This window comes from Lissotriton helveticus, chromosome 5_1 (genome assembly GCF_964261635.1).
Source record: "Lissotriton helveticus chromosome 5_1, aLisHel1.1, whole genome shotgun sequence".
Taxonomy (NCBI): Eukaryota; Metazoa; Chordata; class Amphibia; order Caudata; family Salamandridae; genus Lissotriton; species Lissotriton helveticus.
The window spans coordinates 124,461,476-124,474,965 of NC_136065.1; the positions used below are offsets into that span (position 1 = coordinate 124,461,476).

Consider the following 13,490-nt stretch of genomic DNA (forward strand, 5'->3'; position numbering starts at 1 on the left):
ACCATGTCGGAAAGCATGTTTGGGGGCCGCACGTCCTTCACTAAGAGGCCGAGGGAGCACTATCATGCCCCCCCTGTTGAGTCATGCACCTTGTGGCAGGCACCTTGAGGTTCTGCACCTCCCATTTCACTATTGGAGCATGCATTATGGCCAGTTTATGGTCGTAATGCATGCTTCCATAGAGAAATATAGGAATGCGACCAAACATCCTAATGAGGTGTCGGTTGGTCCCAGGACCGAGTCAGTGTCGGGCAGAAGGAATCCTGCCCGACATCCAAATCAGGCCCACAATGTTAAAAGAAAAGGTCATTACATGGGCAGTGCATTTTTTAATAAGTGTGTTTTCTCAGCAAATAAAAGAAAGCTTAGTCCAAATTTATGAATGGTTTTCTGAATGAACAGCAACATTTAACAGCTTTTGATCGAAACAAAATATGCCTAAAATACATTTTCAACACAAAGTATGGGAAAAGAAGAGGTGAAGTTCAGAGTTACGTACTGTAATTTATGTGAAGCTTCTTCATTATTTCACAAAAGGAAAGACAACATCATTTTCTATACTAACTGAAACAGTTTACAGAATTTCAGGCAATATTTCTTCTAAAAGACAGGGCTAAGATGAGGTCAGCCTTTCAAGCATTTTGTGCATGTCCTTGCACTTTTTATTCAAACCATTATTTAGCATGCTGTTTAAAGCATGTTTAAGATCTACATTAACAAGTATGTTTGGGTACTACGTTTTTTCTCCTTCAAATGTTGTGCCATTTTAATACAAGTCGCATGTTAATTCTGTACACTTGTTTTATTATTGTAAGTTTAATAAAAGCACCCTCTCAAGGTGTACAGGTAAACACACTACAAAAAAAGAATGCAGGCAGAATGTGGCTATTTAAAAAAAAAAAGCCTAATTCTGGTCTCTAGTTTCACTGCTGATCTCATTGAGAAGTAATGTCCTAACCAGGGCTTCTGAGACAGCATAAGGGTCACAGTTGGCCGAAGGTCGGCGGTCTTCAAAATAGCCAAAGCCTTCTTGGGCTACCTGGTGTGGGATGCGGATGCTGGCACCGAGTCGGGCTACACCAGAAGAAAAGTCATGGATTACGGAGGTCCCATTTTGTCCAGTTAGCCGCCGGGAGTTGTCCTTGCCCCCGTGGGGGTCATACACACAGATGTGGTGGTGGTGTCTCTTACTGAGTTTCTCAATGGCATCCTCAATGTATCTGAAGAGAGGAAGAGGGAAAAAGCATAGGCTAGCATTAAAAAACATATGATCATGCTAGACGATATTCTCTACCAAAGCCCTCTCAACAGGAGGTTCCAAAACCACCCTGACTTCCCTAATAGTTCCAAATGTTTCTTTTATGTACCTTAAATGCATACATGTCTCATTTATTATGCTCTCTATGACTTAATTGTGTATTACTAGTCCAATTATTTTCTTATTGTCTATGTAATGAGCTTAGAACATGATGATGATGTATACCTTGTAGAGTCACTCTCTTTTATATACAATAAAAAAACTGAACTAAAAAAAAGCATATGAACACATTACTAGAGTGCTCATTTGAGGTACCTTGCCTGCATGAGGGCTGTTGGCTGATCGTCACGCAGGGGTACAGACCCCCACATTGCAATGAATGAGCCATTCCCATGTGTCGTTTTTGATCAACCACGTGGTAGGCTAGAGTTGAGTGACCTCCCTCACTCACCTACCCAAAAAAATAAATGACTTCAGTTAGGCATGCGGTTGCCTACTTCTGTTTGCCATCTCTTCACACTACAGGCGTTTTTCCAAGTTAACAAAGCAATCAGCTCCATACAAACTGCATCTGACATTGGCTGTATAACAGCATCCCTGTACCCTTAGGAAAATACTTCACCAAGGCCATCTTGATGGCTAAGCAATGCCACCACACCACATTCCTATGCATATGAGGAAACCACAAGTAACAAACACAATGGACAGCCATCCGCATCCAAAAGCCACCTAGCTGTCGAAACAATGCTGTCCCACTAGTCCGGTAAACTATTTTCATTCACTCACATCAATATTACAGTAAAATCCTATCGCTTGCCCATAACAAAACCCATTTTTGCCCCTTCTCCCTTCCACTTTCCAGTTGTACTGGAAGATCATACAAACTGCAGCAATTCACCATTCAGAGAGAAAAATAACCCTTTATTTTAGAGTGGTGTTCCACTGAGCCCATAAACAAGTACCATCCAAGGGAATTATGCATATTGGGGTAGGAAAAGGATTGGGAGCTGAGACACCACTCATTTCATGCTATAACACAAGATTAGCTTCTATAACTTCAATCATAAAGCTTGAACCAGAACAATCTGAAAACAAATCTACAGCAGAGTTTGGTCAGGTGACTTACTTGAGCCCACCTGCCTTGCGCATGGCTTCAGTGCTGAAGTTGGTGTGACATCCGGCACTGTTCCAGTGTCCAGCCATCGGCTTCGGATCCAGCGTGGCCACGACCCCAAAGTCTTCACACACTCGGTGCAGAATGAAGCGAGCCATCCAGAGGTGGTCTCCAATGATGATCCCTTCGCAGGGACCCACTTGGAACTCCCACTGAGCACAAAAAGGGAAACAGGACTGCTGGTTTAATTTTACTCAAAGAGAAACATTTAGACATCTATTTAATAAGATGTTCAAAGGGCAGTGCCAAGCCATATGCTAAAGGGCCCCACTGTTCTATGGGCCCAAGAAAAGCACACCTCCACTTGGAGTTTGAAACTTTAGAAAGTATTACAGGTGCATTCTACTGACACCCACACTACAACCTGTGGAAGGGTTCAGGGGTTTGTTTCTTTGCGTATGCATATGTTAGGCCACTGCTGGACCTCTAGGCCAATAGCTCAACCTCAGCCATTTACAGAAAACCACAGCTAGTACAACCAAACTGATAAATGAATGCACCAAAGCTAGCAGCAGAAACATTGCCTCTTGCATCTTTCCAGCCAGAGTCCTCAATTCTGAGCATATTCCTGGTTTCCTCACATTCAGTGGCGGCTCCCCCACTAAGGCGGAGGAACGTCGCCTCACTGCTGTGCAGCAGTGAAATAAAGGAAAAATAAAATGATAATAGCTCGAGGTTATTATCATTTTATGTTTTCCTGCTGCGGCAGCTTTGCAGGGTTGGGTGGGCTGCTCTGACACAGGATCAGGGGGTGTGGTGAGCACACTTTGCAAGTGTGCATGAATGTCTGGCTGGCCATCTGGGGCCACCCAAACATTCATTGTTACTTAGCATGTTCTCCACCTTGGCTGCATTACAGCCTTGGTGGAGAACATGCAGAGGCTCCCATTCCCCGGCGAATGGCTGTGCTCAGACCATTGCTGCAGCGTTGTGATTGGCTTTGGGTAGCCTGGGTGTTTACCCATTAGAACCCTGTATTGCAGCATTGTGATTGGCTTAGGAAGTCTGGGTGTGCTTCCTATCCTTTTCCGGTGGAGCTGAGGGATGAGGAGAAGAGACGAGGAGAGACGTGGGGTACGGTAATTTCTTTCTTCTTGTTTTGTTTATTAATTTCACTCTCCTTAACCACCACCCCACCCCCCATCCCCCGCCTTGATACCCCCGATCGGTGCCGGCTGCGACTGCTCAAATAGCTTTTCCACACAGTGAAAAACACTAGTCTATCTGAAAGTCACTTGGGATGGTGCTCAGAAAAAGTGTCTCTTCCCAACGATGGAAGGAAACGGTTACATCTATTTTACACTCGAGAGCGCTTTCTATGTGGACATAAGCCCTTCACTTTGCAGATATAACCTCCCCTCATCCACTGAAATTTCACTGATGTGCACCCCAAATATCAATTGTACACAGTTTCTAGACCCACAGGGAGGGTGACCACAGGTTTTTAGTCAACCCTGAGTTTTGTGGACATATTTGACCATCGTATCATATCCATTCAGGGCACGGTAAAATACTCTTTATCATTTTTGCTGCACAGTTAGACTAGGGAATGCAGAGTGCCTAGAGGTAGCTTACTGCACAGTGTACTAGAAGATATGATCACCCAAATGACATAAGACCTAAGGCTTCATACCAACATCGGTGTCTAACAACACTGCCCAGGAATAAAATTAAACTTGCCCTATCACCTGCTTCCCAGCACCAGAAGAGACCCTATAGGATAAGGTCTTGAACGCTCTTTTACCGTAGGTTTCTTGGCGCTAGACCACTTAAACAGGAATCAGTCACGTTTTTTCAAGAATGCCTGAAGGAGAAATTATTAATTGTAGCACGTAGGCTATCTGGCAGAAACTTCCAGAGCTTAGCTGAGCACACCAAAAAGAGATGGTCACCAACTCTGTTTCTGTGGAATTTTTGAATTGGCAAGTTAGTTGTAGCAGAGTGCAAGGTTCTTGTGGGCGGTGTCTTTAGTTTATTTGCAATTTAAAAAATCAAATAAATCACAGAGCCTGTAAGCATAAGGCTGTGTTGTTGATGAAGAGAGCTTTAAATTAGAAATTGCCAGGAAGCCAGAGTAGTCATCTACCACCTGCCTTCTGACTAAAGGACAATTATGTCAAGGCTCTTCCATGCACCTTCACAGACAGACCATCCCTCAGCCATCTCCAACAGCATCACTCACACTGCCTTCAACCCCCCTGAGCACCCCGCATACAAGCTACAGACTGTTTCGAAATATTGAGTTAACAAAAAGCTCTACATTTGAGAACATTCATGAGCTCGTCAGGTGCTCACCTGTGATAGAGCGCACACAGCACTCTAAAATGTAGGGGTGCATTATACTCATGGTTTAAACGCATCTATCTATATTTCTATCGTGTGCAGTGTATTACGTTTATCAAATGCATTTATTCAACATCGTAAACATAGAATCATAATGTATATCTTTAAATAGGATTTACATGTATTAGAGACACCATCATTTCTGTATGCATATGTGCAGAATGATATTATATTCATAATAATGTAATTGTGTGTTAAAGTTGCCTGCACTGTAGGCCCAGAGTTAAAAGTTGCTGATGGTTTCGAAAGCCTCGGTTACTGAAGAAATAATTAAATGTTTTGTTGTGTGTGCCAGAACAGTATGCTCTCATCCCATTGCAGGTACAAAGAATTCAACATCGTTAGTTAGTTTAAGGAGATAACCGGAACGTTTTTGAAAAGTCTGAGAAGTGGGAAGGGAGGATTTCTTCTGTGCCTGGCCTATCGACACTCCAAGGTCACAAGAAGCAAAGAAGATTTAATTTAAGAAGTTATGGAAAATCACCACAACCTTGGAGAATGAAATGATTCGTCATGTGATACATTTGGGAGGGGGCTGAGTTTGTCCTTTTTGTATTAGGCGCAGGGACAGAAAGACCAGACTTCTAGATTTTCAGAGAAGGAACATCCTAAGTCCGAGCTCTATAGCATTACGCTTATTTGACCCATTTTGACGTGAGTACTTCTAAGGAAGTCTACACGTGCGCACACCTGTGAGAAATAAGACATGGGAACTAGCCAGAAACACCATTAATGAGAGTAGTGTAGGGAAAGATAATTCATGCTTTCCTTCCTAATGAAAAAGGATTTGGATTCAGCCTCCATCTTGGGTTGTGTACTAATCTTGGGGTTTATGACTGTGTGTCTTCTATGCCGAATCAATTATATGCGTAGATTTGGCTCTGTATTAATTTTCTTGTACCTATACTCGCTAATTCTCCGTTGTGTATATATTCAGCTATTTTGGCTTTAGACCCATAAACTAGAATTCGGAGTCTGTGGTCTTTAATGCTTGACTACATTGTAAGTATTATCTTGAAGTGTTTCTTCCCCTCGACAACTTTCAGCAGGCAAATAAAAGACCATCATTGCTAAATTTGGAAGGTAAGGCAAGGCCCAAATTTGGCTAAATCACCTGAGAAGGCATGCATTCAGCGTTGGTTCCACCGATCTTGACCCCGGCATACAGGCACGCCTTGTAGTGGGACTCTACAATGTCTCGTCCGAACATCTTGTCTGCACCTACACCACAGTAGTATGGACCTAGAACAAACAACCTTCATTAGAACACTTCGTGCTTGTCCAGCTATTTATGGAGTAGTAAACCGCAGGCCCAACGGTGAACTAGAGCTGATGGTGTGGACCTCCGGGCCACTCCTCACCTTTCCTGTAAACAAGAACCCATCAAGAAGAAAATTCCCTGATTGATAAAAAGAGCGACTCAGGCCTTCATTCAAGAATGTGCTGAAGCGGTAGCCTTCTGAGGCACCGAGGGAAAGTGGCGGCTCCTCTGCAATGGCGGAGGAGTGTCGCTCCACAGCCTGACTCAGAGCTAGTAAATGTAAATTAAAATGATGTTCTTGCATCGTTTTAATTTACATTTGCCGGCTCTTAGACAGCTGTGTTGGGAGGGGCGGGCTGAGGCTAAGGAGGAGGGAGGAGGAGTACTAGTGATCTCCAGTCCCTAAGTGTGCATACGTGTTTTGGCCGGCCGGCCGTCTCAGGCCAAGCAAAACACACATGCACACTTAGGTTTCTCCAGCCCGGTCTGGAGAAACCCCACAAACTCCCTGGTCTGAGTAGGATGTCTTTCCTGCCTGCTCAGACCAATCACTGCGTTGCAGGATTGTATGGGAGTCCATCCCAGGGGCTGCTGGGACATCACCCAGGAAAAGGAGAAGAAGCGGCACGACTCTGGAGGCGGCCTGCGCTGAAGGTAAGGTACGTTTTATTTATATTTTATACAATATTGTCACCCCCCTCCACGCACCACACCCCCTGAGTGACCCCACCCGCACCACAACCCTTTGCTTATGGCAGTCGCTGCCGCTGAGGGACTCGTTTGAGTCTCAATCAAGGCATTAAGTTGAATGTAAAAAGTGCGTGGGGGGCTCTTAAGGGTGTGTGGCCTATGCAATAGGGGTGTGGCTTAAAAACATAAAAAATTTCTGTGATTCATACTGTGCCACCAAACGGTATTTTGATTCCTCTCTGAGCTTTCTTTTATCGTATCCAGATATTTAACATAACTCACGTACAGCAAAAAAACACAGCCAGGACTATTGGCTTTGTCAATCGTATTAGCTGTTTAAGATAAGTGAGTAAAAGCAATGATTTTGTTGTAAACAATTCATATTAAAAAATTCCAGTTCTGAAATTATGAGATTGTGAAATAAACATTACTGAGGCTTGTGGAAGGGGTAGAGGTCTGCAGAGTGACTCAATCAACCCTGTCATGTTGACTCTATTTTAGACATGTGCGCCCTTGTTCTCTCCACATCTTGTCCATCTGTGTATCTTGCGCCTCATCTCTTTCCTCCTCAGCACCCTCTTTTCACTCCCTTCTGAACGCACTTTCCTGCATCTCCTTCACTTCACCAACCTCTACACATACAGAGCACCCACTCACCTGTAAGAGCCTCATTTTATTTTGCTTTCTAAATGTTTTGATATCTCTGTACCTCCTTTACACATATTTGCCCAGTCACAATTCCAACACAAATTGGTAACAATTGTTCTCTGAAGAGAGGCCAAGGATTGGATGACCATGAATTCTTAACACCTTTTTTGATCAAATGACAGGCACAGTAAGAAACTCTCACTGCAGAGTGCTCAGCTACATAGCCCTCAAATCCAGAGCGCTCAATCGTGGCCAGTTATAAACCCCCTAGGAAATGTAAGATCAATTCACAGGGAACGAAATCTCTGACATTCATTACCTTGCCATTTTCTACATTTATTGTTCGGAAATCGATCAGCGTTTTTGCCATTACAATTAAGGATATGTATGTAGGGCCTGATAGGGACATGTTTCAATATCCGTTTTAATGACTGCCGGGTCTGAGACCCGGAGGGACCTGGCCCACCTAAAGCCCTGAGCGAATCATTAGGCATGCCCTAAGTGCTTTACAGGAGGCAGAAATGTTCCATTTGCCCAGTGAGTTAAATCATGCTGAAACACTGGATGAATGTCTGAGTTATGCACTCTGTGCCATTTATTGGGGAGGGCAGAAAGCATGCTTAGGTGGATTGTGCCCTAGCAACCACAGTAGGTAACAGTTAGCCATATTTACTCTTCGTCGGTGCCGAGGGTGGAGGGGAGTACAATGCTGCCCACACACCTGTGTGTGGGAGTGGGTTTCTAATCAGCAGCTAGAGAGCTCCATGGTGTGGAGATATGGGGAGAGGATGTAGCGTAACATTCAGAGCTGCCAACTTTGGAACTGAGGAACCAGGTTCGAGTCTCGGCGTTTGCTCAAAAGCCATTGATTCTGGGCAAATCGCTTAATCTCCCTGTGCCTACCAAAGAATGAATGTATCCTTGTGTAACGTAACTGGTGCTTATGTAAAGCTCTCCAATACCTTAAGGTCGAGTTTGTGCTATATAAAAAAACTGCATAAAAGTATGAAAGAAATGCTCTGAAAAGCAAATTCCAGTTAATGGAGCACAAGGCAAAGTTGTGAAGGTAAACAGCTGACTGTCAGGGGCATACCTTGGTCAATACAACGGAGGGTGAGCATCAGATTTCCCAACAATTACACTGACATTTCTGGGCGGAGTTTGTGGAGTTCTGCTCCGCGAAACTTCCCGAAGTGATACAAAACTCAGTTAAGCTGTGTCGGGATCAGCAAGCAGCAGAGTTTAGCAAGTAGCACTACTCGAACTGAATTTTAGCGCCAGGAATTTGTCCTGCACTGTAAAATCTGTGCGAACAGCACTTCGCGCAGCGTAAGAGGGCGCAGCTTTGTTCAGCTGTTCGAGTATATGTTCTACTCAAGCTGCAGCATCTTCAACTTGAATAGCAGATTTCTCACACGAGCGGTCACGACCAGCCGCGACCACCCGCATTGAGAAATCTCACCAGGAGGTGTTCTAGCGTGTGATTTTTTTCTTGCTGGCACTCGCAAACTTAATGTTGGTGAGCTATTTGAGAGAAAAAACTCTGCTGTGCCTCACTTTGCGCAGTTGTGCTGAACTTCGCGATCCCTGCGGAACGCAGAGTGCACAAAACTCTGCGAACACCGCCGTCAGAGCGGAACTCTTCGCCCACCCCTAGTTAAAGTACATTATATGAGAAGCAGGGTATGAGGGGAGCTTAAGGGGCAGTGGAAAGGGAGAGGAGTGCAGATTGTTAGGAGTACTTAAAGCACAATAATTTTCACACTAACAAGTGTGTGTGCTTTTGTCTGTGTTGTCTGTGTGTGTGCAAAAATCCCAGGTGAAATCCAGCAGACACCTCACCATACATGACTGAAAGCACCTGTACCCAAATATTCATTACAGAATAATACATTTAGGGCAGATAATGTCACCTTCAGTATGCAGACAGCTCCTATCAGTGTGGAACAGCATGGGAGTATCCCCTCTACTTGGGGTGTTGCAACTAATACTATTCAGCCAGGTAATGCAGACCTGCTGGATATCCACACTACACCAATCACAGCATGGTTTCACTACCCGATTATGACAATACTCCCAATCCAGAAAAGATGCCAGTTCAAGATCCTCACGCAAGCCTACAAAGCCCTCCACGGCCTGGGACATGCCTACCACAACCACCGACTGAACTTCCACCATCTCGCTAGACAACTGAGCTCCTCTTCACTCTCCCTTGCACACACTCCCCACATCTGTCACATCTCCAGCGGTGGCCGCTTCTTCTCCTACATCGCTGCCAAGATATGGAACGACCTTCCCCTCCAGCTCTGTACAGCCTCCTCGCTGGCAGACTTCAGAAACAGACTCAAGACCTGGCTCTTAAACAGAGACACAGCGCCCAGATACCCTGTGGAGTGACAGTGCAGCGCTTTACAGATAGTATTTGATTGATTGATTGATTGATTTAACTACCATCAAGATTACAAACATCTTATTCATTTTAAGATATAGTCCTTCGATCCAACATGAAAGCAGCACGCATCCTCCAGAGCCACTTACCCACTGCTATCGCCCTTACCCTGGGGTTCTGGAAAGCCATTCTCTGGCCAGCCAAATGGACGTCCGTTTACCCCCATCAGTGTGTACTCCTGCTCCATGCCAAACCATGGGTGGAAGTCCTTCACCTTCTCCATCACTGTCTTACATGTGTGCCGGAGGTTGGTATCTGTGGTGTAAAACATAACTGGTCAAACAAAAAAGTAGAGACAGGTCGATGCACAACCCAGCATGAACGCTAAGATCCCAGCTGTACTCAAAGTGGTACTGTTTGGAAGTAGAATAGGGGCGGAAAATCTAGTCTATGTCTTCGATTCCCGCAAAGTGTTGCGAAAATGTCATTCTGGAAAAACGATGGTAGCAATTCTTGCATTTCTAGGTGAATGCACACCAGGTTTGATCACAGGAGACAGAATCCTACAGCAGCCATAATTACACCACTGAAAAGGAAAAGAGCTCCCACTCTACTCAATGGTGGTGTTTAGGTTGCAGAAGGGAGAGTTCAGAGTGTGTCAAGGTAAAGGGCAATTTTTTGATTCACTATTAAGTTACATTCTGGACATAGATGGATGCTAGGAGGTGGTGGAGGATTGCAGGGTGGAGTGGCACCCTTGGGACAGGTGATAACTTATGGGCCAGAGGCCGACAGATGGACTGAGATAATCTTAAAATACTTAAGATCCTTGGAAGCTACATGCTACTGTGTTCAAGGTGTGCACGTAGGTGACAGTTATCAGCAACCAATGGTAAAGCCAATATATCTGGTGTAGTCTGCCAGCCTCCATTAATATATATATTAAAACAGTAGCTCAAGTAGCACAAATACAATGAAATATTAGTAATTATAAATGAGGATGGAGGAAGACATGCCTCTTCTTGGCAAGTAATACACCGGAAAGAAAATGGCCTGTAATTCCCAAAACATCAGCTAATGGTCATCTTTGTGACTCAGGATCAAATGCTTGAAGCACCCCAAGACATGCTATGTAGATCATCAGCAACACATGGGAGGTTACCAGCTACACAAAGTACAGGGCCTTTCACATTCAATCATATTACGAGTTAAGAAAAATAATATTATCTTCCCAGAAGTGGTACCCATGCTTCGCCTTAAAATACTATAATAATTATACCAAGAGTGGTCATGTGCAAACAGTGGGGTGGGTGCATTCACTTCAGGCACATTATAGTGTTTAGTCCTCACCTGCTGCCTTCCTGTTGTCTTCCAGTACTTCGCACATCACTAGTTTGTTGGGGTCCAAGCAGAAGGGATCTCTAAACATTTGGACCGGGATCAAGTACATGCAGTTCTCGAAGGGCTCTGCTTGCTGGGTGGCGAAGCCCGAAAAGGCCCATTCTGGGATGTCTGTGTGGGAAGTTTAAAGTCAAATAGGTTACAGGTTCCTTTATGTAGAGAAAAACACAACACCGCAGCTGACTAGATGTCGTGCACCTCAATCATTCAGTCCCAACAAAGTATCAAGTCCTGTGCCAACAGCCTCCGAGACCTGCTGTGGTTGGGTCTCACTGGAAATCCAAAAACAAAATTTCAAAAACATGCGTGGAGGCAGCACCAGGAAGGAAGTCAGAAAGCAGCCAGTATAATATGTTTCATTCTTTTTTATTCTTCGATAAGTATTCATAATTGGACAACAGCCAACGCGTTTCGTTCCAAACATGGGAACTTCATCAGGGCAAGTAGAGTCATTAATTAGAACCAACGCATCCAATGTTGCGGGGATCTTGATTGGTGTAGACAAATGACAAATGTAGTTTCAAAGATGGTAAATCAAGGTATAATCTCGTACCAGACTCAATAACAGAATCTGTAGGTATAAAACGAATAGTTAGTGCGGATGACCCATCTTCAATAGTTGATGAGGCTATAATGGGCCATTGGTATCAAGGTATAAATAAATCAGTGCAGATGACCCTTCTTCAAATAGTGATGAGGCTATGATAGGCCACTAGTATCAGGGTCTCCAACCGACGACAGCCCACCGTACCGACAGCGTCCCTCTCCACAGTACAAAAACGGCGAGGGTTTCTTTATGGTGTGAAACAATGCAGAGTCAGGTCGGGGAACCACCATAACTGAATGGCAATCATAGACACATTGATCTCTCCCCAGGAGTCTCACCTCCATTTCCAAGAAGCAGTGTTGGCCCTTAACACTGCAAACCCAACTACATAGCAGTGGACTGTGGTATGGAAAGAGCTAGGAGCAAGGGCATTGTGGAGAGGCAGGAGGTAGGTGGGGACATGAAGATGGCAAACTGGGAGATAAAGCAGTGGGTAAAGGGAAGGGGGAGAAGAGCGGAACTGAAGTGAACTGGGTTGAAAACTTACTAGAGCATTCGATTTGCACAGGACTTCAAATGTATTGAATCGAGATTCGACAAGCACTACAACTGATGCTTTCTCACCAAGCCTGATCCTCAAACTATCAATCTTAAAGACTAGCAACAGTCTTGTCGTCAAAGCTACACATAGAGCGCACAGAGTGACCGTACCAACAGCTCTACCTGCATCAAGAAATCATTAATGGCCAAAGATGTGCATCATTCTTAGACACACATATACACACAGGAGTGAGGTGCAAAGCCACTTGGGATACAGCTGCAGGCACAGCAGTAGGTTGGTACTAAAGACGATACAGTGTGTTCTATGTTGACAGCAGTGAACATTTTGACAGGGCTTTTAGGGAGATGGGAAAAATGGTGGTCTCTATAAGTATCATGGTCTGAGAAGCATAACTAGGAATCCTTTACAAGAGGCGTGGCTTATATGATATAGGGTGTGGCTTTAAACATGGAAACAAAAATGCTGCGCGCCCCATAGCACACCTCCCGATCAGTATTTTTGTCCTTCCCTTGAGTTTCCATTATTGTATGCAGGCATATTGCACAGTAATGGATATGCACCCAAAACAAACCTATTGGTTTTGCCAATGTTTGTTAGCCATATCAGATAAACAATGATTTTGTTGTGAATAATTAGAATTGAAAGTGTTTAAATTCTGAAAATATGAGACTGTGAATTAAACATTACAAAGGTCTGTAGAATGGGGTGGTAGTCTCTGGAGCATCTCAGTCACTTCTATTCTTCCCTTTACACAACTTTCCTCTTCAGTCTCACACACTTACATCCTTTTTCTCCCACATCTTTCTGAATTCCTCTGTATACCTATCACACACCTCATCTCTCTGTTCTTCACTCTGTCCTGCATATACTTCCTTGCATTTTCTTCATGTCACCATCCACCCAAACACAAGGCATCAACTCACATGTAAGCACTGCATTTTTTTAGGTCTCGACTATGCTGTGCAAATGCGCTGCTTAGGAGACCTCTAGTGATTGATTCTGTTTTGGCCCCACAAACATGCACGCGTTGCATTGCTTTCAATGGCAACGTGTGCACGTTTGGCGATTCCCTTGCGGGAGCGAGCCTTGAAACCATATGGTTCCTGCTCACTCTCACAAGGGAAACAGGCACAGGCCCCCTCCACACTCCCCTCCCCTTCCTGCCAGGGCTAGGCTTGCGCTTGTCTTTTTTGGATCCATTTCACAGGGAAGCAACT

General features: G+C 44.4%; 1 protein-coding gene across 1 annotated transcript in view; it reads right to left on the reverse strand.

Annotated features, from left to right (window-relative positions):
• Positions 1-317: 317 nt before the first annotated feature.
• The window catches only part of LOC144754247 (glutamine synthetase-like), a 148,943-nt gene continuing 135,770 nt past the window's right edge, over positions 318-13,490 (reverse strand). The window contains exons 3-7 of the mRNA XM_078641850.1: positions 11,114-11,275; positions 9,932-10,078; positions 5,890-6,017; positions 2,385-2,584; positions 318-1,220 (exon numbers count right to left, since the gene is read on the reverse strand). Of these exons, the coding sequence (XP_078497976.1) occupies positions 905-1,220; positions 2,385-2,584; positions 5,890-6,017; positions 9,932-10,078; positions 11,114-11,275 (953 nt within the window). The 3' untranslated portion in view covers positions 318-904. The remainder of the gene's footprint in view (positions 1,221-2,384; positions 2,585-5,889; positions 6,018-9,931; positions 10,079-11,113; positions 11,276-13,490) is intronic.